The following is a 27552-nucleotide window of genomic DNA, read 5'->3' as shown; positions in this document are numbered from 1 at the left end:
TAGCTTCAAATTCAAAAAGGGCAGGTTTAGATTTGCTATTAGGAAGAAATTCTTCACTCTGAGGGTAGTGAGACACTTGCACAAGTTGCCCAGAGAAGCTATGGATGCCCCATTCCTAGAAAGTCAGGCTGGATGAGGCTTTGAGCATCCTGGTCTAGTTGAAGGGGCCCCTACATGGCAGATGGGCTGGATCTAGAAGATCTTTAATGTCCCTCAGGATTTGTATCTACATGGTTGAGAAATTAAGGATTCTCATTGTATACACTCACTTTTCAAAAAAATATCCTGCCTTATGATATCACAAGAGTTATCACCACTCCTTAAGCATTTGGCAATTCAAATTATTCTCAAGAGTTTCTAGATAGTGCTTGAAACAAAGAAGCAGGGATCCCTACAAAAAGGCTACAATAGAAAACACAGGTTTTTTGCAATATAAGAAACCCATACAATTCAAATTTGAATAACAAAATTAACAACAGTGTAAAACATCTTCAGGTTCAGCAATAGTTTTAACAACTAGGTATTTATTTTAAAGCTTTTTAACAGTAGCACCATTTAATAGACGAGGAAAAAAAATGAGACAAAGATCATGTTTTCTGTGGGACTCTGACATTTTTATTTCCCAAGACAACTCTAAGATTCAGGTTACTATCAGTAGAATATCAGTAGTTATAAGGTGACATCCATCATGCTCTATAAACAACTGTTAATGGCCTTTCTTATGCTTTTTCCAAGTAAATGAACTATCCCATCTCAAGTCAAGAGCAGCAGTTAAATTCTCTGTTGACGTGACAATGATTATCCACTGTTTTGTTAAAAACAGCCCTTACCCCTTTTGCCCTATTTGGAAACGTAATGTGAAGACTATGTCTTAGCTCTCAGCTTTTAGACAAACCTGAGCTTTGAAAAACTTCTAGAAGCATCTGAGTACCTAAAAAGGTGGGGAATCTAAAGGAAATAAACCCATCCTGTGACAAAAGATTGCATTAGCAAACATACACATTAAAGCAGAGGAAGAAATCATAGGTGATATAATGGATAAATAGTGGAACATTGACCATTTTAGAAAAGGAAGGAAGTGGGTTCTGCTTGCTTGCTATAGTAAATAAGCATGGAAAGGAGATCAGAAGGCTCCTACTTATCTCAGAATTATTAAATACTTCATTGCTTTACAAGTGAAAACTAGCACTTGAAATTTGACCAGTTTTAAAGAAAGGCACAATACATTCAGATGCTGAAAATTTTTACAATGTGAAGATAAATAGGAAGGCCTAATGAAGAAGAGTTAATCAGACTGCATAAATTAGGTCAGACAGATTATTTCTATTGTCACAAATGTGGCCTACCAATATATCAAAGATGTGCTGAAGCTTTGTCTAAGCAAAAGCAGTTTAGACCAGGTGTCCCTCATTATGGGTTTCTAGCTTAGCTGAGGGCTAGACCTCAAGTCTCTGCTGACAGATGTTTGAGTAATACTTTATTTGGTTGCTTTGCAAGAAAGGGCTTAAATGATTGCCTTTGCTGACAGGAATCCTAACATTAACTTGAATTTGCAGTGATACCTGTTTCTCACAGGTCACCTGACACAATTTTAGCTATGTAAGGAGCTTTGAATCTTCCTCAATTTCATCAGACATTTCTGTGTAGCCCTAAGGTCTCAGGCAGACAAGTTGTTAAAGCTTAGTACCAGAAAGGGCCTCAGAAACCCAAAGAAAGAGGAAAAAAAAATAATGAAGTCTTTTATATGAAACAGACACCATGGTTAAGTGAGCTGAGCGGTCAGTTTAAGGTGTTTATCTTTTTAATGGGAGTCTAAATTTAAAATCATTACCTCCAGCTTAAAGTTGTTATTAAGTACCAAATAATAAGTTATGTTACACTACTGACAGTATGAAATTCAATTCCCTTTGAAGGATGCTGCACTCAAACTTAAAAGTTGTGCTGCAATTATGTGATAGCTATGCTCATTCCTTAGAATCCATCAATTTTTTCTGTGACAAATGTCTAATTTTCTTCAAGTCATATAAACATTAGGTATATAATACCCTCAAAGGACTCAAAAGGATAAATAGAACCCTTCTTCAGCATTTTCATTTGAATGGATTTTTAGGTGAGAACTTCTTTTTAATATTATGCTTCCAATATTCTCCATTACAGGTCACATTTCATATAGACCTAACATGCCAAAAAGAACCCAATGTTTGACCTAAGGAAAGTTAAAAAAAAGAAAGGGAAAAGATAAAAGTTTTGCTTGGATAAATCAGGAGGAACAAGTAAAGAAAGAAATATGTGGATATAAAAGTCTGTAATTTCAAAGAGGTTCTGATGATTGTAGACATTCCTGAATTTGGGGAATTTTTCTTTCAGAAAATTCTCTGAAATTTCTAGATTATCATTTTGTTACAAGTCACACAACAAAAAGCTGAAGAAAACTTAGAAGAGATTGTTAGGACAAAGATTTAATGTGTACTGCTCCTACTGTTATAAAGTAGAAATATCAAATCTAAATCTAATCATAAATGTTCTGGAAGGGGTGGTTATCTTGTGGTCTGACCATTTTGGCTGATAATATTCAGGCTGTTAAGAAGAGAAATGCTGAAAAAATATTTACTGAAAATACTGAGTGAAAAAGCAATTTGCTGAAATAGTTAAATGCTGACAAACACTAAACAAGATATATGACAAATCTAACTTTGCAATGGATTCTAAGTTGATTCTCCCTATGCAAAAATGAGATACTGGATGTACAGTATCATACTGCACAGAGGCAAAATAGCCCCTTTGGAATATATCAGAGACATTACATTTTGCTTTGAAGAATCCAGGTTTCAAACAGAAAACAAGACAAGAATGTATTTGTATGATTTATGCAGAATCTCAAGCTAATGTCTACCTATCCAAGTAACACTGGAAATACTCAGGTTCCGTTCCTATTGACCTGTTCCTGTTCTGCAAACATTGTTTTCATACTTGATGGTTGCTGTTTATGTATTTTTCCCACCAGTCATGCTAATTATGCAAATGTAGCCACAATCTTACTAGTATGCTTATCTACTGCTTCCATGGAATATATACCAGACTTACCTTTTCTAGACCATGACCTCTCTCATTGTACACATTCTGCAAGAGCCTGCACAATGTCCCCTGCACTCATTTTTGAAAAATAATCCCAATTGATACAGAATCTCTACCAATAGAATGGAATGAGGTAACAAGAACAGCACTTTTGCCATGGTACTTGACTGAACCTGTTAATTTCTTCCCTCCCTTGTTCCTAGATTCACTGGAACACAAAATCCATCACAACAATAGCTGTCTCTTTCTGAAATTGAAGGCATAAAAGAATTAGCAAGTAAAATACTCAGATTGACTTGACACAGTAATAAACACCATTAACAATTTCTTCCTTATTGAAGGAGAGAAAAATTGCTTAAGGGTAATGCTATTCAAAAAATATTAACACAATGGCTTGGAGTAACAGGCATGTTAAAAGCCACATTACAATAATACAAGCAAAACGGTATTTCTGACATTTCAGATCAGTTCCTGATCTGGAATATATATTTTTTTTATTTTACATAATCACAAAATGAATTCTGTTTATACTAGAGTATGGGCAGTGTTGATCTTTTTCTTTTTCAACGAAAAACAAATATATGAAGATAAAACTAGAAAGGAGAATCAGCTTTAGTACTGGTAGCAGAAGCATTGAGCTTGCTCTTCTCTCTTTCCCCAGATATGTAATCCAGATATTAAACTGAAGAAGCAGTTTCTGAAACAGAAAAGCATAGCTTCAATTTATAAAGAAGGAAAACATTAGTAGGCTAAGGAAGGGAAATGAAAGGGGAGTAAAACTCCCTTTCACCTACAAAACCAGTGAACATGCAGCAAGGACTAAATGACATACATGCTAATAATAACAGCAAGAGTAATGCAGCAGTAATGCACTCCTCATTGACATCTAGAAAATCTTGGCTAGTAAGGGAGTAGATAGACATTTAGAGATGCAAGAAATGTAACCCAGCAATTTCTATAGAGATTTTAAGACCATATTGTTGAATATCATTTCTTAGACATTGGAAAATATTAAATTAGAGGGATTATATCTGCAACATAGACTCAATGTTACAAATAAGGGCCCACATGAACAATAAAAATTATTGTTCATGAATATTAAATTGAATTTCTCCTATAAAAAACACATAATTTTGAAATATTTTCTCTATTGCAGGCAGCTTTATAATTTTAAAGATTAAAAGCTTAAGATTTTCATATAAAGGTTTATAATTTAACATCATTATCTGAAGTTCATATTTCTAAGTGTCTGAGAAATTTTATGTGGGAAAAAAAGGCTGATTGTCAGATTATTGGGAAGTTTGGTGTTTAATCTTTTCTCAAACACAAGGATCTTGTTGCACCATTGCTCCATTATTCAAAGTTGTTCTTATCTTCTCCATGACTTACAGAACTGCAGCTAATCCATTTCCTGATAAGACAACATTGGCTACTGTTATCTGGAAAAAGCAGCAAATGTCAATCTTTTATGAAAAAAATGTCGCTCAGACTAAATTGTTTATATTATAGTAGACACGTCTGTCTACATTTTCCAGTAAAATACCAAAAAATAGGAAATACATATGCCACTTTATATGCTTTATTTAGGCTCTCTTTGGTAAGAGTCCACTTTTAATTTTGTGCAATGATTCACACTGAAGCAACAAAAAAGAATGACCTTTGCCAAATTGTCTGACTAAATGTTCAGATTTAAAAATATTTGATTCCTGGGAATGGTCCTTCAAAGGGCCAGGATGATGATCCTTGTGGGCCCCTTCCAACCCAGGATATTCTGTGATTATTTTTGCTTGAATTACATATTTACTTTACATGAAAACAGGCTATTATTTCTTAAATCACTCCAAATACTACTTCAGTTTTTAACAGGAAAGCTAACTGAGCTCATTTAAAAATAGAAATCTTGAGTTCAGGTTATCCTTGCTTGATTTTACCACTTCTGTTAAAAACTAGCATTAATTATGTTTTGAATATTTTATTGATATTTATAAACATATTCATCGCTTCAGTTCCCATAGGTAGACAGAAAAGCACACATATAACACTCATGGTGGGATGCATGAGATAATTCAATTGCATAACATGAACTCCATTTAACTTCAGATCTCACATTCAGTTCATGATGTATTTGCTGCTGTCCAAGATGTTAAGACTGGAGTCACCAAACTAGCCCGGTTATCAGCAAGAGCACAGGTACCGCAACAGAGATTGGCGTGTTCTGACTCACAAACTTCCTGGTCCTGCTGCCTGTGCTGACCTCAACATTAGCTCCAGCAACAAGTCAGGACCTGAGCTCCTCAAGTTACTGATAACTTAGGAATGCTTGCACTGGCTACAGTTAACAGTTTTATTTACACGGACTTAGAGTGATTACCTGAGCTACCCTATGCTGCTGAGTACAGCTGTGGTTTAAGTGTTCACATTAAACCTCACTCAGATAGACAGAAAAAAACACACCAGTTATTCTTTGCTCCCCGCCCCTCCAGATATTAAATACATAAGCATAAAAGAAATAAAATACTCTTAGCATACCTGATGGGACTCAAATGGTGATAAAAATGCAAGACACTGTAAATTAGGAGCTAAATGAGTAATCAAGACAGCTTAACATATGCAGACATTTTAAAGTTAGCTATGTGCTGAAGTGTGCTGCTGAGGTCAGTCAGCACAGGTCTAGAAGGTCTATTACCTTCTCAAAAACCCTCTCTGACACCTGTGCAGCTTTAGATAACCTGTTAAATTAAGTGTTCACCTCTTATTTACAGGTCTGTGATTTGTACAAGACTCAGGATACTGTCACATTCCATCTCCTTTTATTGATTAAAGGTTTATGAAATCATTTGCTGAAGCAATGTTGCTGTCTATCCTGGTTCCAGCCAGGACAGAGTTAATTTTTTCCAGTAGCAGGCAGAGGGTGTGATTAGGACAGGACAGGGAGGTTATTCTTTATCACCTCACCTCATTGCTGAGGTTAGGGGAAAGGGACACTCTTGTCCAGGGAAAAGGGGTTCCTTCTAGGCTCAGTGAGTTTTTTGCATGGAATCACTCTCTCTTTTGAAGCCTTTGGTTATTAATCTTGTTGCTATTACTGTTTTTCTTATCTCATCATTGTTTCTAGTAAATTGTTCTTGTCTCAGTCCATGATCTTTGCCTTTTTTGCCTCCAATTCTCAACTCCATCCTACCCAGCAAGAAAGGGGAAGTCAAAACAGGGAGAACGAGCAGCAGTGTGGTTTTGGAGAGTCTCAGTGGAGACACTGAATTGGGGAATACCATTCCTAAACCAGGACAGCCTTAATTGGTGCCCAATCTAGGGCATGAAGAGTTGAGATAACAACAAGTCTGCCCAAAGGAGGTTGGAAACAATTTTGATCTAAGCATTTGTGTATTAGGTATGGAGCCACCGGTCACAAGGTTGCTTGGTCTGTTCATATGGGTAGTACCTAACCCTGTCTTATGCATATGATCACCATACTACAGTGTATTTTTCCTACTCATTTGAGCTGTTTTAATTCCAAATGGTTCTCAACATGGGTATACCTTCAATTAAATGCACCACATCGGTATTTTGTGCTGCTTGGCTGTCAGACACATTACATTCTGAAGGAAACTTTTAAAGCATGACTTAATCCTGCTGATACCCACTTTTGGACCATCCAGAGCCTTTTCCTGCTTCCCTTGTAGTTCCATTTTTATCTTCTCCAGAGAAATTTCTGGTGGACCTTACTTCAATAATGAGGAAAGTCCTCCAGATTCTGGCTTTTGATATTTCAAGGCCTCACCTCTATGAGGACTTCAGTTTGCTCTTTACTCAAGACTTCTCTCCTTAAGCAAGAAGGGTTTCACAGATAACTTATCTTTATGTATTGCTAGGGTGAAACTACACCTGTACAGCAAAGCTCACAAACCTTACCAGAACACCTACAGATCACTGCTGCTGCTTGTACTTACTACTAGATCAAGATTAGCACATATTTATGTCAATCTTTAAAATGAGGGCAAAACCATCAGAAAACTCACTCAAAATGCAAACACTTATCAAAGACATTCCTGTTACAAAAAATATTTTCACTCAAGGCCGAAGCCTTTAAAACAACAATGAAATAGCATTAATCTCAGTGCCTTCTCAATCATTAGAAATATTACCTTTTGTTCGTTCTAAGCTAAAGTAACCTAACTATTGTATCCCTTCCCTCTGTATATTTTATATTCAAGACAACTTATGATCAGTCCATCAACACAGTCCAAGTCAATTTCAAACAAAAATATTTACGTTTTGAGTATGGCATTCAATCACAAAATACTTAGAGCCATATATTGTTTGCTGGTATATCTTCATGAAAAAGGCTATATATAAGAAGGAGAATACAGAAATGTTCCAACAGTGATACAAGAAAAAACCTACAGAAAATTTGAATCACTGATCTTAAATTGTTATGTCTCAGCTTAAAATGGAATATAAAGTATTCAGGCTAGTAATCTTCTACCATATCAGCACCTATTTTTCTGTAGTTCACACAAAAGCACCGCTACTTTAACTGAAATTATCACAGCTGTCAACCACTTTTATAACTCCAAGAAGCTGGACCCTAAGTTACCACTAATACATAAGCTCAAGTAAGTTCATGAACTTATGCTTAGTTCCTTCAATAGGTTCCAATGGGATGGTTTCAATTACAAGAAAAAAACAGACTACATTTTTTTCCATTGGCTTTTTTCCTAAGTAATTCTTAGAGCGGGCATGAACAATGAACATCATTTACTCAAGAGAAAAACAAGGGGAATGTCTTAATTTTGCAGTTGGAGCAAGCAGACAAAGAAATTACTATCAGTGTCTTATGCAACAATACAGGGACAAAGACTATGCAATACCAGACCATTAGTCAGTATGACATGAAAGGTGTAGAGCTTTCATTCTACTTGATCACCTATGGAGCAAATGAACACACACTGCTAGAAATAAATGAGGAGTCTTCCTGCATATTGAAACTTGCTTATATTGATAGCAATTAAATGCTTCAAAATCCATTAACTATATTGCCTAGTTTATCACTACAGTTAAACTAAGGTTGTAAGGAGAATATGTTTCTTATTTTTATAATACAGTGATTGCCTATTTGAAATATTTTAAATGTGTTAAATATTCATACATATTTATTCCACAATACAAAAGATTACAGAGAATGTTCCCCAAGGATTGGGTTTGTATTTGCCTGTATATTTTATGGTCATCTTACACAGCAAAGAACGGGTTGAGTTATTCAGGTATTTTTGAACATATGAAAAATATCCCTCTAAATCCAAGAAAACTGGTCAAGGGAAAAAATAATAAAAAACAAAAGCACATGTAATAAACAGAGCTATTTCAGCTCCTGAAAACTGACCAAGTTCCAAATTATAGATTTAGATTTCCTTTAATCCTATTTTCCATGTTTTTCTCAGACACATTTTTGCTTTTATTCAATCAATTCAAAAACACACTAAACAAGCTTTCATGAATATGTACATTCCGACTTTGCACAGGAACTTCTTCACTTCTAGTGCTCTGCAGACTCAGAGAAAGGTATCTTTCAGCAGTAAAACACTAACTTGATCCATTATCTCTCCTCTTGCACAGTTACTTGTTGACAGCATAGCAGGCTGCTCAACTGAAAGTTCAGGCACAAACATTTGGATGCAATGTCACAAGCTGATCACAGAGCTGATGTGAATGAGAAGAAAAAAAAAAAAAAAAAAAACAAAAAACAAGACCACCCAAAAAAATACAACCAATACCCCTCACTATTTATTTTCAGAAGGGTATATTTAAGTCACATCAGTTACAAAACACAGTTGATAACACAGACAGATGGGAATGATCAGCACTGTGAGGAAATCCCTTAAGCTGCCAAAAACTTCAGCTTTGTGAAACTATTCTCAGCATTCATGGAAAGTATTCAAGGCTCTCTAACTCTTAATCCCAGTTCATATTTCAACATGCACTCAACATGCAGTGCAGCAACACCAGGTAAGAGAACAGACACGCAAGTGTGAAAGTTTATGAAGACCTTGCAGTATGTTTTAGAAATAAAATTTCACCTTTGATTAAAATACCCTGAGGCATAATATTCTCTGACATTGCTTATACTAAAAATTTATCATTATAAACCTATCATTGGAAAAATTATATTTCTGTTGATTTTGAGTCTATCATCAAGTGATTTTGCTCTACAGCATAAGTTTTCTTTAAAATAACTGCATAGGGAAAGGGGAGAGGAAAACCAACACACAATGTTGCATTAGAACATCAGTGCTCCACACTACTGCTAATTGTTGTGAACTTTTAACTAGATCAGTTTGCTCCTAGAGAATAAAAAGCTTCACCAATCAAGCATCTGCTCTAGATTGTCTAAAGAGAATGAGTTTTGCAATGACTGATACAGCATTTTTCTATCAGATAAGGTCACATTGCCTAAACAGTGATACTAACTTTACTACTCCTCATTAAATAAGCCATAGGATGCTCCGGGGAAGGAATATCACAGTTTTGGAAAAACTTCTTTTCCCCATTTGGGTCACTCAAGTTAGAAGTGTTTTAACCACTATCCTTCTATTGATATCCTGCTCATCTGGTATAGGTGACAAGAGTGCATCATCCCCAGTATCCTACAAAGACCACAACACAGCTCTCTACCACACAGAAATCTGCCTACAGATCACAGAAGCAAAATACATTATCATTGCATCATTTTTGCAGATATAATACTTTTCCTGAGGAAGCATAATTTGCTGTCTGAGGATTAGAAGTTATTTTCACTATACAGATTTAAAAAATATCTTAAAAAGAAAATCTGAACAGAAAATACATGTGGCAAAAAGTGTTTGCAAAGATAACGGCAAATAATTAGCAAATAAATAATTTTAAGGTAGAATATATTACAACTGCAACTGTTTGCAATGATGCTTAACTTGTCAAAACAAGTAGCTGATAGAAAAAGCTGTTTCAAGCCCTGTTCACTAGTGATTAGTAAAGAATTTTAAGCACATGTAATACAAAGTAACTAAATAATTTCCACAATTAGTAGTTTCTAATATATTTTGATCATCGTACTTTCCCCTTTCTCCAGAAAAATTAACCTTTGCAAGACAATAATGCACTGCTCAAACTTCAGTTTGTCCATATCCTTGATTTTAGCTTTTCAGTACTATGGAAGTTGCTGGAAGAAGTACATTAATTGAACAACTTGGGATTTTCAATTTTATAGCACTAAATAGAGATGATATTGAATTGCACACACAGAGAAAGAGCTTCTTCTAACACTTGCTGCATTCCCCAGATGCATTCAATGATAAGTCTCTGTAACATGAATCAAGTATACTAGGACTTCTCATTTTTGCCATGACATCAATAAACAAGTCATTCCTCTTGTTCCTGCCACAAACTTTATCAAATATCACAGAGAATAAAGATCTTACTCAACATAAAAGCATCTTTGACTTCAAGGCAAAGAGGAAAAATAAGAGATAATTCAAAATATTTGATCACAGTGACTTAAAGCAGACAGAAATATTAATTTTTACTTCGACAACGTTATAAAGATTTCCACAAGATGGTGCTGTAGTCCTACTTTAAGACTAATTGCTCTAACATTTAGAAGGAAACCTAATTTCATTTCGTTGTTAGAATAATGAACAGTGATTTGCAAGGCCTATTTTCAATTAAGGAGCAAAATACATTCCTATAATCCAATCTTCATAGGTTCTTTTATTTTTAAACAACTGAAAAAGTAAATCCATTCACAGAAGTCTAAAAAACCCAGAACTACTTTATATAACATATTACCATAAGCTCTTCTGTTTTTGTGTAAAATAAAGTCCATTTATATTCCATATGGTTATAGAAAAAAAATCATAGTTATTGTTAAAACATAGAAATTACTTTTTACAGCATGCCAAACACCTGCTTTTGCCTTCATCTGCAAACTCTGCCCCCCAGAAAATTCTGACTGGTCTATTAAACTCCAAAAATCTTTTAAAGTGAAGTATTAAAACACAAAGGAACCTTGATATGATAGACTACCAATTTACAAAAAGCAATAAACAATTAAATAAATCTAATCAAGCCTCACACATCTTTGGTTTGATCATATGTTTATGGAAGTCTTACATCTACTTATGTCTCTAAACAGAAATCTCAATATGGCTTCAAATAATGAAAATGTTGTGTTTCTTTGTATACTGACTGGTCTCCATCTGTGCTGCTGGTCTTAAAATGTGTTGGGTAAGAGCACTAAAACACTCAACACATCCCTTGCAGTCAAAGTCTGTGGACTTACTTGCACATTTTTGTGTTTAGGATCAAACTGACCCTCACTTTGTCAGTGTTAATGGAAGCCATAAAGTGTTGGTGCTCTCCAGCTCAGCATGAAAACTTATATTTAAAAATAAAAAACAGCAAAAAAGGTACATATTTGAAACCGTATGAAAGTTTTTTATTAAGACTTATTCAACAGTACAGATGGTAAGATGGTATGTAAGAATGCCTCTTGGGTGTAATATGCAAGTTCCAGCTGGAATGTTTCCAACAGGATGTAAACCACAGTCCTCAAGCCCACACTTTAAAAAACATATTACTTAGCACACTGCTAACAAATGTCAACACAAGAATACACTGCTGTAATGACTTCAATTTACAAAAGTGCAAGGAGAGGGGAAGAAGCTATTTGAACAGTCTTTAAAACCAAAAATTGTGGTCGTGGGGAGGGAAATCAATACAAAGATGCATGAGTAAAATATTTATTCAAAGCAATAAAAGCACTGGTGATCATTACAAATTTGATATATTAAAAATTTAACACTGTACAAAGATACAGATTATTTCTGGTATCCGTAAGTGTGCAGAGAACAGGTCTGAAGACCTGTGCTTGCAGGTATTCCCAGAGGTGGGCTTGGTGTTTTGAACAAGTTGAAGGTTTCTTCAATTCTGAAAATAAATTTTGTTTACATACATTTAATAAAATAAGGTACAAAATAACTGACTTGCTTTTGATTTCCTAATTATCCAAAATACTAATAAGCAGCATGACCCCATACATTTTCTCTCATCCCACACTTTTCTTCTGCAATTGGTTTATATTTTAAATGCCTACCATATATCACTAAACCTCAAGTAGACAAAAAAGAAGTAACCCACACAATAAAATTAAAATCACAGAAAAGGCTAGAGCTTTTTATAGGCCACACACTTAGAGAAATCTCTTGCTAGAGAAATATTGTAAAGCAGCACATTTCTCTTCAAGCATAATAAAAATATAACAGAAAAATTTATTATAGATCTCAGAACATTATAGATTGTAACATCTTAATACAGTTATTATAATGCTCAGGCTGAAATTAGTTTTACTTTTCCTTAAATAATAAAAAACAGTGAAGATAACAGGTATTTTTCAGGAAGAGAAATTGCAAGCTCCAGGGAATTTCAATCAGGAAATAAATAATATTCCTATTTCTTATCAAGCAAATTCTAAACACTCTTTAATCTCTAGTTAATACTATTAAGAGTACTTTCTATTGCTTTTTAGAAACCAAAACAGTGACTCATCCCACAAATATAAAACTGTAAGTGGATTTACTATCCAGTAGAGCCATAAGGAAATGCCACACCTGATGTACAGACCTTTGAGGTTTGGAACACATATGTACATTCTCTGTGTGCCTTAGTCCAGTACAACTCCCTCCTGGGAAATAAATTCCTGCTGCCCTTTCCTATTACTTACATTTTACTTATCTTTTCCATTCTTTGTCTGATTGTCTCCTACAATTTAAAAGCAACATAGTTAGTGAACTCTTCAAAGCTTACATTCTTCAGATGGATTTTCAATTTAAATTCAGAGAAAATGTGACTTTAAGCACTGTTTACATATGAAAAGTGTTTTTATGAGACAGACCTAGATGTAGTTTTGCATAGTTTTCTTGTTTTTCTATCAGTATATACAACTAAAACCAATGCTTACTTGTTCTCTTGACCTCAAAGGAAATCAACTGAGCATTCACCAGCTTTACTTACCTTTGAAATGTCTGTCAGATCATGAGAATTAATGGTCATGTCTCTGGGAGATTGGTCTGTGGATAACAGTGAACTGCATCCAGACGACTGAAGATGACTCTCTGGCATCTCCTCATTCCTCTCTGTATCTATAGAGAAATGCTCAGTTTTATGTCACCTTTGCCTTTTTGCTCTCTTTGCAAGGTCAGCTATCAAATAACTTGATTTACAGTAGGCAATAACAGAAGAGAATGCATTGTTTAGAGAGGGAAAAGAAAAAGCCACTATGAGAGTCCAAAACAGGCTTCTCATCTTTTTAAAACAAGTGCAATATGACACTATGTATACTATACATAATATACAAAAAGTAAATTCCAAAGATTACTAATAAGATTATTTTCTCCTGATTAGAGTAAAACCAAAACTTATGAACATCTGATTACAGTGCCAAGCATTTAATAGTAATTTCATATAGTTTACATTATTTTTATTGTAAACTGCCTGTTCAGACATGTCTTTAATTTGTGCTAAGTAAGCTGTCTTATAAGTAGCAGAATTTTTTTTTTTTTTTTTTTTTTCATTTGGAAGGCTGTGATATTCTTTGCAATTTTAGATTACTATTATCAGGGAAGAGAACTTAGTATCTTGGAAAAAACACATGTTCCCATACCCATTTTTTAGTAATGCCACCATGTATACATCCATCATACCTTTGGAATATACTTAGCTACACTATTTTGTATCTAAAATTCATATTAAACTGTTTTTAAATACCTAAAATTAAAAAAATTTTATTTGGTACAGCTGTGATTTCTGAAGAGTGCAACCAAAAAGAGCCTGAAAGGATTCCAAGTACTATACTCTCAGATAGGAGTTAAGACTGTCCCCATAACTTTTATGCCTAAAATTTCCTGAATTTTAGAAAAGCAGGAATAACAAATTCAGAAGAATTTGGGAAGTCTGAAAATATGAAAATTCTCTTTCAAAAACCATCATCCTGTTTACTTACTAGAAAGTCCTCAAGTGTCAGTAAGACACCACTAAATTTATCACAGGAAGTAAACATGTTGCAGGCTTTCTGTGTCCTGTAAAATGAAGGTCCCATTTCTGCGACTCCACAATAAAAACAAGCTTTGACATAACCAAGAACCGCCTTCCTAATTTCCATGGAAACTGGATTACTGAGACTGCCTTTTAATTACAATTCAAAAGCCCAACACTGGAGAAAAAAAGCCTAATATGTGAAAATGGAAAATAGAATATCCTCCTAAGCACTGGTGGTAGGAATAACAGCTGCCACAAGGGAAACAGGCCAAGTCAAGGAAGAGAACAGAGGGAGCTAATAGAGCTAAGGGCTAAAGAGCTAGCATTGAAGAAGACAGAAGAATTACTCATGGCCTCAGCAGTGCTTTTAACTTCTTTCCCACTCAAGTCTGCTTCGTTTACTTCTTGTATGTTATCAAAATTAAGCAGAAGTTGGAAAGGGAAGAAAAAGATTTTGACTTTCTCTTCAAAACAAGAAAGTTTATCAAAATGCCAGTTGGATAGCTGCTAACTGCTTCAGAGATGAAATATAGAAAACATTGAGTAGTTGAAAACCAACAAAGATTATGAATCATGATTTGTCTGAGCCCCATTAAAAAATAAGAAAACAGCAACCTAAAAGATATTAGTAGCAGCAAAAATAACTCCATTTGTGCTTGAGAACAGCGCATTTTTAAAACATGATGATAACTGCTTTAAAGTCCAAATGACAGTACTATTTTTCACAGCTTTAGTAACAGAACCTTAATTAAATTTGCATCTTTGATATTTTTAGTAGCTATTTTTTAACTAGTACTAGCTATACTAGTACTTAACTATAGCAACTAAATAATCTAAAAAATAAGTTAGAAACATGAAATAATGAGGAGGTTAACTTCTCATCTGCAGTATGGTTTTAAATTCAGAGGTCACTAAATTGCACTTACCTACTTTAAAATAGTTTTATTTTTGTGAAGGTCAGCAAGAAGTGTTTAGCACATTTACATTAATTAAAAGGAAAATCATTAATACTCACCAAGAGAAACTGGAATGCTACTAGAAGTTCTTTTTTGATTTATATTGCTGAACTCTTTAGGTAAGTCTCTCTGAAATACAAGTTTACTGCATTTTAGCCACACACCCTGTTCCGACTGAACAAAACTATATTTAGGTACTAGGCATGTATGTATTTCCTTGCTACATCATCCAGATATGTTGGCACTGCACAAACATCTTCAAAGAACTAAAAGTTTAAGATTTCCATAAATGCACTTCATCAAAAAACTAGTCTATTTAATGGGTCTTTTTTTTTAATATCAATATTGCTGTTCAAGAAGAGGTTGAAACCAGGCCAAAATACAGTGCATATAACATAGTTATGAGTAGAACGGACAATCGGAATGCTCTTAGCCTGCACGAATCATTTCATCTCAACATTGGTTGCCATTAGCTTAAAGTAAGTGTGCCTTCTTCTACTGCTGGTTGATATTCAAAAATACAGTCCTCAGTCCTAAAAAAAATAGCCTATAGGTTAACAGAAACTCATTCCACCTAAACGCTTAGAACCCAGAAGGCTATTTTAAGCTGGTTTCCCAGGCTCCTAAATGAGAGAGAGCTCTTTTAAGAAACATTCTCAGTTTAACTTGATCTAACTTTAAAAAGGTTGTTCATAAGCAAGGAAACAATAGTATTTTTGAGTTCAACTTTCTAATTTCAAAGTAAAAAAATGCAACACTCAAACAACATTTAGACTTTTTTTTTACCAAGTTATCATTATGATTTGACATCTCAGCCTTTAAAATATGTCACTTTATATACTGGAGTAACTACATCAGCTAACAGGGGAATACTACACCCAAATAAATGAATGTAGGTATTGTATGGGAAAATGCTGGGAAAAACTGTAATAATGTCTGTCTCTTAAAAAAATACAAAAATAGAATCTGCACAGACTATGCCTGTTCAATTCCTTTCATTGAAATGGATTTGGTAGCTTTCAGACTTTCCCAGAGCTTAAATGCACAGCTGCTGCTACTTTGGCAACAGCAAAAGACAGAGTGTTCCTGCTATATTGGCTAGATGCCAAAAATTCCCTGTAAAGTGCAAGAGTAAGAGAGGAGTAATTCTGAATTGTTTCTGTATGTGTGAAGCACGACTTGGATGCAATTTCTTTAAACGAAAAAGCAGCAATTCCGTGGCCCAAAGGATTATTTCTTAGCAGTTTTCAAATGCCTATTGCCAAACAGTTAGCTTTGAAGTCCTGTATATCTGTATATACAATGCCACACAGAAACTATAATTGAACTTGTTTCTGCAGGTGAATTCTTTCAGTAACATGCGGTACAGAAATATAATTTATCCCTGGAAATTTCTAAGGGATATTTTTTAGAGTATTTTCCAAATACTATTCCAACCATATGAACAACTGCAATAAACATGTTGCTGAAGCAGTAATAAACCAAATTTACAAAAACAAAAGAACAAGTTTAGCCTGAAACATGAGCCTTCCCATGTGCTACAGTAATTTCATGAAAATAATACATTTGAAACAGGAGAAAAACTGTCTGTGGCTGTTCACCTGAAGTCCTCTTGAGACTGCTGCCAGAAAATAAAACCATTATCATTGGTGGTATTATTTGGACACGTGTCTACTAATCCATAAGAATCTGATTTCAGATGGTAAAATCACATGAGCTACTACTGACCTAAAACTTTTTTTTTAAAGTGATTGAGACTATCCATCCTGACTAATTGAGCTACAGCTTTTAGAAATAACCTAGTGATCAGTCTGAACACCTGTCTATTTCAAGACTTTGCATAAACACCACACTTGCAAGGCAGACAGTAAAACACATCTTGTATACAAGTATTAGCAATATTTTCAAATTTGTGGGGTCAGCAACATGCACAGAACTCCTGGTTATGAATAAATTCAACAGTTTTACAACTGCAAAATAAAATGCAACACCGATCAACTATTTCCCACAAGGATTTTCAACTTCTGGAAAGCATCTGACAGTATCTGAAGGACACACGAGATGCATGAGAGAATAAAATTTTTGGATCACATGATTAATTTCAAAGTGATGCTATGGTTCACTGCAACTCAAAATATTTACATGTGTACATATATCAAATTACATAATGTGCACACAAGGACCTTTCAACAGCATGAAAAATAACCCAGTCTTAATTCAACAAGAGGCTTTATTTGCTATGCCAAATGTAGCCACATCACAACTGTAGTGCTTTTACACATTCAAAAATATAATGAACTTCACTGATAAGATATAGGAAGTGGGGGAAGAGAGTGACAATAGGAGAAAAAACCCCACTGATTAGACTAGAAATTTCAAGGACCCAAAAATTACATATAGGACTAAAATAAGAAATAACTTTTTGATTAACCCTTTATTTTCCACTGTGCATGCCATCCATTTTTGTCACTATCTGTTGTGGAGAATGAAGACTCCATGTTCAAAAACTTTCTTCTATAACTTTAGTAGTAAAAAAAATTACACTATCATTACTATTGAGTAAATCATTACTATTAAGAACAGATGGAGAGCTTTGGTTCATAGAGTCTCAGAGAATAGAATTTAACAGTTAAGAAAAAAATACCATCAACTTCATAAACAGCACTTGCATTCAGATGGTACCTTTAAAACCACTGAAAAAAACAAATCAGGAGGCAGGAAGGGCAGAAACAGGCCAACAAGATTGTGTTTGGGCAATTTTTGTTATAGAATTAAAAGAGAAGTTAACACACCTTTCTGGATTGTAACAACAGTTCTGTTTCAAGAAGCAAAACTCGATTCAATAAGTTATTCCAGTCCTTCTCATCTATGATCACCTTTCCTTGCAGTTTCTCTTCTAAAACTTGTAGTTTGTCTTCCATCCAATCTAGCTTATGAAGCTTTTCCTGGAAATCTGCAAGCTGATTCTTTAAAAACTCAATTTGTGAATTTTCTTCTATGACCTGAAAATATGGATAAGAACATGTCCTCTAATTTCAAAACAGAAACAATTCATCATTCGATCAAACTAATTAAGTGCAATCTGCAAGTTCAGTAACCACATCCTGCTACATTAGAAAATTATTTTTCTTCCAGAATTACCAAAATATGCCTAGTCAGGGAACACAGCTGTTAAAAGAAGTTGTTGACAGAACTGTATCTTGAAAGAGACAGTACAATTTAACTGACTTTTCCTTTTTCCAACTTTTTCGAAGTATTTATTAAATATCAGCTGCATGTGCCTGAAGTATAACTATAATGTAAAAACCTTTATCCCTTTAGAAAAATCCTGTAAAAAAATAAAGCAACTTAAAAGAGAAGTTCTTACTTGTTCACATTTAACTTCCACAATATCATGATCTGGGCACAATTCTTCCTCAATCCCTCCCTGTGCTGGAAGGGGCAGTGGATGAAGATCACCAATAACTTCACTTCCTGAGTGCCGTTCGACTAGAGGCTTCTTTTGAGTATGTTAAAAAACAAACAAACAAACAAACCCAACAAACTGCTGGTGTTATTTGTTACAAGAATATTTCAATTCATTAGCCAAGTAATAACACCTAAGACTTACTATTTCAATGTTTATTTAAATCTAACTATCTTATTCCAACTGGTTACAAAATACAGAAAGCAACAGCAGGCAGTTTAATTTTTTAAAAAATCACACAGAATTGAAGGAACTGTAAAACAAATATGCACACACTTTACCATATATACTATGCACCTTGCTTCCTTTCCATAAACAGTAATGAAGATGTGAATGTCCTCCCTTAATTTAAAGGTTGTTAGATTTCTAAGTGTGGACTGGAAAATACATTATTACATACAACAAAATTCGTATGTATAGACAGTTTCAACAGCAAAACCATGACTAAAACATTAAGAACAAAACAGGTTTAACTAGGAAGATTAGAATTCTTCCTTTTTTCTTGACAACTGTCAGCAAAATAGCCCTATGAGCTACACATTAGTTTCCTTTGAAGGCTTCCCTTAGAGAAAACAAAAAGAAATCTTGCAATTCTTTCTAGATGGATTAGAAAACAAAACAAAATACTTAATGATTAAGAATGCACAATTACTAGTTCTGTGCAGCATCTTAACATGTACAGATTCCTTGGTGTTTTAGTTAAGCTGAAACTCTCCTCTACTAGGAAATCCTTAAAACACACATATCTATCCTATTCAGTGCTACTATTAAACAACTAGAAGAGACAGAGAAGCCATTCCAAAAACTTTCTTTGCGAAATTTTCCTTGATAAAAGCAGTATTTTCCTTACAAGTAGAAACCACCAGCTATTAACAGGCAGTCATAGTCCTAAACGTTTTCTACAATTTTACTTTGCACCTTTTAGTAGAAAATATTAGGAAAGCAGCCTCCTTCTCATGCCAAGAGTGGCATAATGTATAATCATTTTTACTCAATGCATAATCATTTGACCTTTGTACAACCAAAACCAAAAGGAAAGCTACATTATGAAAACTTGCTGAACAGATTCAGACAAAAGACCAGTGTTTTGAAAGCTGTGTTGAAAATATGCTAGGCCAAGCACACTTCACTCTTCAAACACTATACAACTTCTTTGTCCCATTGTATCTTCTTCCATTGCTCTCCCTTACACCTGATATAATTCAAATATAGCACAAAAGCACAAACAGCACTAGGTCATTACCAGCAAGACACTGAGATCAACTACTCAGTAAGAGAGGCAACATCCTCTGTATTTCAGCTATTATTTCAGCCAACCACACTTCAGGAAAAACAAACAAACAAAACACCAGGCCACCTCAAAACTGGTTGGACTAAATATTAAAACCTAAATGAAAGCAAAAAATTTCAGCAAGAGCCTGACTTGCTACAAACGAGATTAACCTTTAGATATAAAACATAGAAATTATTTTCATACCTGTTTAGAATTCAGAGCACTGCGACTTGGATCAGCAAGACCTTTACCACAATTTGACCATACTTCAAATTTAAAAGGTCTGATTTTTTTTCTTGTTTGGGATTTAACCTCCAAAGTGAACAGAAGAAAACAACACAGGAGAATTTTCAGGATTCCATACCCCACTTTCTAACCACCATCACTGACAGTCAGGAATATTTCATGGTGCACACACACAAACACGCTTAAACCTCTGTAGTACAATAATGTCTAAAAAAAAGTAAATATGACCCAAATTTATAGAGAACACAGATCCAGAAGTAAATGCCATACTTTAACACTCATTAATACCTATGCTAGGATGCATCAATAGATGGTTATAAAGAGAAAAGACAACTTGCACCAGAGTCGAAAGTAAAACAAATACCAAAAAAATGCAGTTATGTCTTCAAAAGTGACAAATTAAGTATGCAGAAGTCCTGAAGACTTGTTAAAAACTTAAAGGAAACAAAATAAAATATAAAGACTGGAAATTCCTTTCATTAAAGCAGAGATTCATACACAACACATACTGATAAAAAATAATGCCATTACAAGTATCGTTGACGAAAATAATTGTATTTGAGAAACAAGTATCATTTTTAAATTGTTACAGAAATTCAACATATGAGATGATTTCGTTTTGCCTTTAAATTTATCTGAGAAGTTTATTAATTCACATGATCACTGTATCAAGAAGTGTAAAAGAAAATATATCACTTACTGTAAAAACAACAATTAGATTTATCTCAATTCTATTTTTTTTTATACTACAAAGTACTAGCAGCTTCCTGTCTTGAATGAAAGCATTCAAGCATCTCCCAATGGAACTTCATACTAACTTTCCATTATTTGGTCCATGAGTAATGCTTCATCTTCAAATAGAAGCTGAAGACCAGTTTATCTGCAGCATCAAACATGTCAAAACAAACTTAGAATAAAGATAACCATTTGATCAGTACCTTACTAGAGTTACTCAACTCCTTATGTTTCTTCACCACACAGTTGATAATGTCACAAACAATTTGCATTTTTCTTTCCGCAAAGCCAACCTGAAGAAACTGCTCTTTTGTTAAAATTGGTTTATACTGAAATTGATCTCGAAGAAACTGCAACAAAATAAGAGTTTACTTCACTTTCAAATTCACCTCACAATTTGCTGTAGAAATGGCATGCCCATATTCTTATTTTATTACAATCTTGTCTTTCATTCTGCACTTCAGCAGCTAAGCCTTTTCTCATTTGATTATTTATATATATCAATAAATATATAGCTGTTTCTTTTAACTAGGCCTTAAACATATCTCCTCTTTCATTCACATCACTCTTGTAAACTTCAACTTATAGTCTTAAAATTCAAGAAACAACTGACTATAGAAATTAATACTAAAAAAACTTAAAACTAAGAGCTTTTAAACTGAACTTACAATAAAAAGCTGCATTTATATCAGCAAATACATCAGAGGGCTACATAAGGCTCCCACAGAAGCCTGTAAAGCAGTCTCTCAGATGGAAAACTAGTCCAAATAAGCCACTATTTCTTAATTCATCAACCCACCTTTCATAAGAACATGCTTTTGTATATTTTAAGGATACTTCAAAGTTATTTTCAATCAGTTAAGAATTTGATTAAGATTGATAAAAGGTTAATATTCAACTTCACGTATTAAAATGGCATAGTGTTTCAAAACAGCTGTATTTCCAAACTGTGCTTAAATTACAATTTTTTGAGTTCCTTGTGATTTTTTTTTTGGTGGTTAAGATTTTTGCCAAGATCACTTCTATAAATCTTATTGTCCAGTAATAATTTCTGTATTCTTCAAAATTAACATCTAACAATATTACTGTTTATGCAAATGTCTCAAAACTGAGATTTGGCTACCACCACCAATGCTTATTTTCATTAAAATCTAAAAACTTGCACACAATGACTTACTACTCATCTTAAATCCTAACAGAACTAAAATTCATGTTCATTGTCAAAAACTTTCACTTTCTAGTAAAGCTCATAGTAAATGTTTAATTTCTGTGAAGCTGTACTCAAACCCATGTTTCTCCAGCAAAGAACATGAAGAGATACCTTATAAACAGCTTCGATAAAACGCAAGTCACTCTTGGCTGTCAGTTCCACATCACACTTCACCAAAAGCTCTGCTATGCAAGTTGAAAAAGATGTAAAACAATAGCTGATGATAGGTAAAAATGCAGCTGGATCACCCTTTACTAACCTATAAAGAAACAAAAAGTATTTTACACAGCAGAAGGTAAAAAAAATCCTCTCATTATATGAATCCCAACATTCAACTTGGAAGGAATGTTCTAGTTCACAGCATGTTCTATCCAAATATCTTTCATCTTAAGGTTTCTTTGTCCAGGCATCTCTCATTCAGCTGTTTTTGCTGTTATCTTTAAAATGCTCAAAAAAAATGTTTTTGTGATCTTCATATAATTTAAATATTGTCAAATCTAAAGCTCACCAGAATTTCCAGTTGAACATTCAGACCTTTCTTTTTGTTTCTAATCTTTATGGGATGAAATTTCCTGAAGGAAGCTTTGCAAGCACTTCCAAAGAAATCCAAAAGGTGAGATTAACCAAAACAAAGACAAGAACAGCAGAAGAGGAGCAAGACAGTAATACAGCTCAGGACTGTTCTAAGGATTGCTCAGAAGAGCAAAACTGCATACTTTTATATTCCATTTCACATAGACCACACCCCAACTTCCCACTTATGCTCTGCTTACTTATCACTGGGGGCAATGCTAATACTTATACATATCTTGTTTACACATCTTGCTGTCATCATGTGTTAGCATAAGTTTTCACACTGCCACTTACACTGTATAATCCACATCTCTTGGATAATTTAACAAGCGAAGTCCTTGTTCAATCTTTCTTAAACTTCCATTTAGGTCTCCTGTTGCCATTATTCCAAATGCTATTCTTCTTTCAGATTATGAAATAAATGTAAAAAAGTACATCTGTTCAAAAAAAAATATGTACGCAAAAATTACAAAATGCAATAATCACTTAAATTCAACTTTCTGCTAGAACCTGGGAGATAATTACCTGCCACTATCACTAAATTTCTTTTCTTAAAAGAAAATAAGTATTTTGAAGCCTACCAACCCAAGCAGTGAAGAGGCATGGTCACACAGCCTATAAATTATGTGATGGTCTCAAGAAACAGTTAAAGCTTCCATTTACAGTGGGCTGGGTTTGTTGTGGGTGGTTTTTTTTCTTGTGTTTCATCAGCAGTCCTCAAGATTAAGCTCTTTCCAAGTGTTCTGCCCTTGTTAAAAGGATTTTCTTCCTACTTAATCATCAGGTTCCTTTAATTTAATCATTAGGTTCTGGGTTATTAGTTGCACTAAGCAGAAGTACACAATACTTACTTTTCAAAGCTTGGAAGAATTTAACCAATTATTTGGAAATTGAGGCACCCATTCTTCCTGAATTCTGTTACAATGTGATCCATTCTATGGTTTTGCAAATTTAAATAGCTATTAAGACAAATCTCAGAGAATCTGACATAAAACTGAAGCTCTAATCTGCAATGCAAATATTCACAAAAGACACTCTCACAGGATTTTGTCTAATCTTATATAGGCCGTGTCCCAAAAGTATCAACAATCCTTTCTTTTTACATCAGACCTCTGGATGTAAAAACTGGTAACTACTGTCACTACAAAATAGCTTAAGAGATCACAAAAGTAACAGTCAACTTGGCAGCAAATCTTGGGAAGGTGAACCCAGTAAAATGGGATACACAGCTTTTGTCTGTAGAAATCCGTAGAAGTTACAGAGCTCTGGCTATCAAGAATAAAATCGAGTATAACAAAGTTTCAAGCTACGATGATATAGCACTTCAAGGAAGCGGCTCAAAGAACAACTGAAAACTGCATATGCCATTCAAAGCATCAATGTAAAAACGAAACAAAAATACCAAAACAAACAAAAAACCCTTAAAAAAGCTACCCCCTGCAGATTACCAAGTATGTTAACACTGTAAACGCTGTGTTTGAAATGCCCAACAACTAGACTTTTGATTTCTTCCAACTGAATCTAGACTCCCCTGTTGCACAGGGCGGGGAGCTGGGGGAAATCGCACCATTACGCCGAGATGCACAAACGTCACCGATAAATACGGGACTTCGCCGCCGTGCCAGCTGCGACACCCTTCGCGCAGGGGCCGCTTGCACACCAGCGAACGGCACAAGGGACTGCGCGTCCTCGGCTGGTTGCCCTGGGCACCAGCGGGAAAAAAGCGTGTCCCAGCCAGGACATGGCAAGGCGGGCTGCGGTCCCGGAACCAGCGCGCTGCGGCAAACTCGCCGGCGTGGGACCGGGGCCGGCTCTCCACCCGCCCTTCCTCGCCCCTCCAACAGCCGGAGACCGAGCCCTCCCCAGAGCTCGCCGTCTCCGCGGAGAGTGAAAGGCCCAGGCTAGGATCCGGCCCGCGCGGCCGGCCCGCCCGGCGGGGACAGACCCCCGCCCCGGGAGCGATGCTGACGCTCACCCGCGCAGCGGGAGCACCGCCGTTCCCTGGCAGCGCGGCGGGAGCACCGCCGTTCCCTGGCAGCGCGGCGTGCCCCGCGGCCGCTCCCGGACGCGGCGGGCACAGACCGAATCTGCCGCCGCCGAACCCGACGGGCACTTCCTCTCCCCGCGCGTCCCTCCCCGCGGACGTCACTTCCAGCAACAACAGCAGACGTCAGAGCTGCCCGGGCAGGAGTCGGGGCGGCGGCGGCGGGCTCGGCCTCCCTGCCGAGGCTCCTTCCCTGGGCCTGTCCGCCTGTCCCCGCCGCCAGGCCCGCGCAGCCCCTCCCGCCCGGCGCGGCCCTCGCACGCAGGCGGGCCGGGCTCGTCGCGGCGGCGGTTGGAGCCGAGCTGGCACAGGTAGGGCCCGCGGGTGCCCCTCCGTGGCGCGGAGGGACGGACGGCACGGCCAATGGGCAGCCGGGGCTCCGGGAGCGGCCCAATGGGGCCGGGGGGCGGCACCCGCGGGCCGCGGTCGCCGGTGCCCCGGGAGCGGGGCGGCCGTGCCCGGGCCGGGTCCCGGTGCCGCTCTGCGCAGGGAGGAGCGGCTCGGGGGCGGCACGGCTGCGGAGCTCTCGGGACGCGGTGCGGCCTTGGGCGGCTTCGGCCCTCGGCTCCCTGAGGCAGCTCAGGTCCTGCGGGACGGGCTGTGCCTCCACCCTCCAGCCTGGTTGCCCGGAGTCGCGATTGAAGGGTTTTCACATTACGGGGGGAGACCAGCACGCCTCGGTTGCAATGCAGCTGTTATGAACGAAGCTTCAGCTTCGATAGGCTTGCATCGAAGGAAGAAACGTTTTCCTGTTGGGATAATCGTGGCTGCAAATCAGCAGCTCAGTTACTATAAAGTGGAGAGTGTTTGTATCTAGAGTGCATGTTGGGTTTTATTTAATGAAGTAGAATGCAGTACTAATGCAGCATTAATCTGGATTACTTTTAGCATCCTATCATGCTTGTCAACACTGCAAAATAATTTATTATGCAGTAGCAAAGTAACATAAGGAAGACACAATTAGAATTTAAATCTGACTTTGATAGATAGCAGACAGAGCTAGAGAAGATCAGCGATTTATAAACAAGCTCGGTGTTATTTTTACTGTGGTAGTTACTCCAGCCAAGCTATCAAGAGGTTTCAATTACTAGATAAAATAATATTATTAGAAGTGTGAAAGCATGCATTTGAATGGCATACTGAATCTGAAGATAGAAAATATAGGTTCAATGTAAATGAAAAATACCATTTTTGATGCCATTATTTAAAAGGCTTTATAACAATGGGTTTATTCATCTTTTGTTATGATGGGCTCTGAAAGCATTCATCCTGGATTATTACAAAGCTGAAAGTAATTACATGATTGGGAAAATTATATATGTTCTAACAAATGGCATATAAGCTGCTGAATAGCTACACAAGTAGCAGAGCTTGTGGATTTTCAGCAGCTGGTCCTAACTGGTTTAAATTCTCTCATTTTCTTTCTTCAGTTGGTCCTTTAAATAGCAAATATATTTTTCTTTTTTTTTTTTACATTACAAAAAGGCCTTTTATACTATTTCTCCAGTGATACCCTCTGTATATGTGAGTACCTTATTATTAAGGCTTTATGTGATGCTACTAGGTAAGAAAGCTCGAAAAGATACTTACTCTCTTGTTTCTGAGCACGCAAAATCCTTACTGCATTATCACTGAAGTTGTTAAACTTTGTTTCAGTGTCAGTCACTGTGCTACCTAATACATTTTTGTTTATCCTTACGTTTTATAGTACTTCGTTGACTCTAAAAAAGGTTTTTTAATTAAATTTTGGAGGAAGACTGAAGATTCCAAATGTTCTGAAGCCTAAGGTTTCTTAACTTGCATGGGCTATAGACAATATTTGGTGCTCTTTAAAGAAGCCTATTGTTAATTTTGTAGCTCCTCAAGCATGGAAACTTTTGAAAAAAAATCTACATTTTTTTAATGGATTTTGTTTTCAGTATTTTTTCAGTTGCCCCATGAAGGCTGATTACCTGGCCAATATAACTTTACCAGAACTCACTTTCTACTTATTCAGATAGGTCCTAAAATTTTACTTATGTGCTGAGTCTGTCTTACAAATGTTTACAAATAGCCATCAACATCTAATTTGGATTTTATGTCCAGCAGGCTCGCAGATGGGTCAGGGACTCTGGAGAATTGCTAGAAACCAGCAATTGCAGCAGCAAGGGTACAGTGGACAAGGCTATCTTACCAGAGAGCATGGTAGGAGGATACCTGCTAACAATGTTTCCAATACAAGCCATCGCAAACAAGCTCAAGGAGGCATTGACATCTACCACCTGCTGAAGACAAGAAAATCTAAAGAACAAGAAGGATTCATTAACCTGGAAATGTTGCCACCAGAGCTCAGTTTTACCATTTTGTCGTACCTGAATGCAACTGATCTCTGTCTAGCATCATGTGTCTGGCAGGATCTTGCTAATGATGAGCTCCTCTGGCAAGGGTAAGCACAAAAAAAAGAAGTATCACCTGGGCATAGTAAAAAGTATTAGATTTTAAATTTGCCTCCGTAAGTGCTTTTTGTCTTTCTAACCTAGCAAAGGTTTCCTAAGTTAAATGAGGTTTATATAGAGGAAACATATATGTTTAAAAATGTTATTCTGGATTTCTAATTACTATGGGGTATTACTGGAGATTACTACATACACAAGTGTGCTTGGCACAAGTATACGTGGGTATTATTAAGCACCTGGTGTTTGAGATAGCATGGGGTAAAAACAGGGACTTATCTTCACTTTTGTATTAGCTCAGAGCATATCTCAGGTGTTTGTATCATTACTTCTCTGAACTTTGAACAGTTGTCTAGCTTAAGTAAGCAAACCGATTCAGCCAAGCTTCCAAAGGAAGAGAAGTGAGAACTCATCTACTGCACTTGAAGCAAATTACATGTATCTTTTTTGGAAGATGGTTATGGAGGGAGGAAAGGTC

General features: G+C 36.1%; 2 protein-coding genes across 10 annotated transcripts in view; one reads left to right on the top strand and one right to left on the bottom strand.

Annotated features, from left to right (window-relative positions):
* Positions 1-10800: 10800 nt before the first annotated feature.
* Positions 10801-24757, bottom strand: CEP44 (centrosomal protein 44). 7 transcript variants are annotated; one of them, XM_053976859.1, is made up of 12 exons: positions 24574-24757; positions 23450-23533; positions 22893-23035; positions 22137-22284; positions 21019-21165; positions 20039-20146; positions 18463-18594; positions 17888-18097; positions 15155-15224; positions 13117-13244; positions 12827-12864; positions 10801-12033 (listed from the first exon to the last, which is right to left on the bottom strand). In XM_053976859.1, exons 3-12 carry the CDS (start codon positions 22979-22981, stop codon positions 11925-11927), a joined length of 1179 nt encoding a protein of 392 aa, XP_053832834.1. In that variant the 5' UTR covers positions 22982-23035; positions 23450-23533; positions 24574-24757; the 3' UTR covers positions 10801-11924. The 7 variants fall into 7 exon arrangements, with proteins under 7 accessions (XP_053832834.1, XP_053832833.1, XP_053832837.1 ...); XM_053976858.1 differs by lacking the exon at positions 23450-23533; XM_053976862.1 differs by lacking the exon at positions 23450-23533 and having other exon boundaries at positions 18463-18591.
* The window catches only part of FBXO8 (F-box protein 8), a 20372-nt gene continuing 17491 nt past the window's right edge, over positions 24672-27552 (top strand). Inside the window, exons 1-2 of one of the 3 annotated variants that reach the window (XM_053976868.1) lie at positions 24672-24953; positions 26728-27067. In XM_053976868.1, the coding sequence (XP_053832843.1) occupies positions 26739-27067 (329 nt within the window). In that variant the 5' untranslated portion in view covers positions 24672-24953; positions 26728-26738. Of the gene's footprint in view, positions 24954-25240; positions 25448-26727; positions 27068-27552 lie in introns of those variants that run through there. The other 2 variants (XM_053976866.1, XM_053976865.1) reach the window with 2 other exon arrangements.

This window comes from Vidua macroura, chromosome 4 (assembly GCF_024509145.1).
Source record: "Vidua macroura isolate BioBank_ID:100142 chromosome 4, ASM2450914v1, whole genome shotgun sequence".
NCBI lineage: Eukaryota > Metazoa > Chordata > Aves > Passeriformes > Viduidae > Vidua > Vidua macroura.
The sequence above is the reverse complement of the archived record's forward strand: the minus strand, read 5'-3'. Positions and strand labels throughout refer to the sequence as shown.

What these genes read in the sequence shown, in the direction of transcription:
- CEP44 (XM_053976859.1), bottom strand. Translation starts at nt 22,981, where the DNA reads ATGGCAACAGGAGACCTAAATGGAAGTTTAAGAAAGATTGAACAAGGA. An exon ending in AGAGATGTGGATTATACAGT is followed by an intron (nt 22,285 to 22,892) that starts GTAAGTGGCAGT and finishes GTTTCTTTATAG; the next exon opens with GTTAGTAAAGGGTGATCCAG. An exon ending in TTATCGAAGCTGTTTATAAG is followed by an intron (nt 21,166 to 22,136) that starts GTATCTCTTCAT and finishes ATTTTGTTGCAG; the next exon opens with TTTCTTCGAGATCAATTTCA.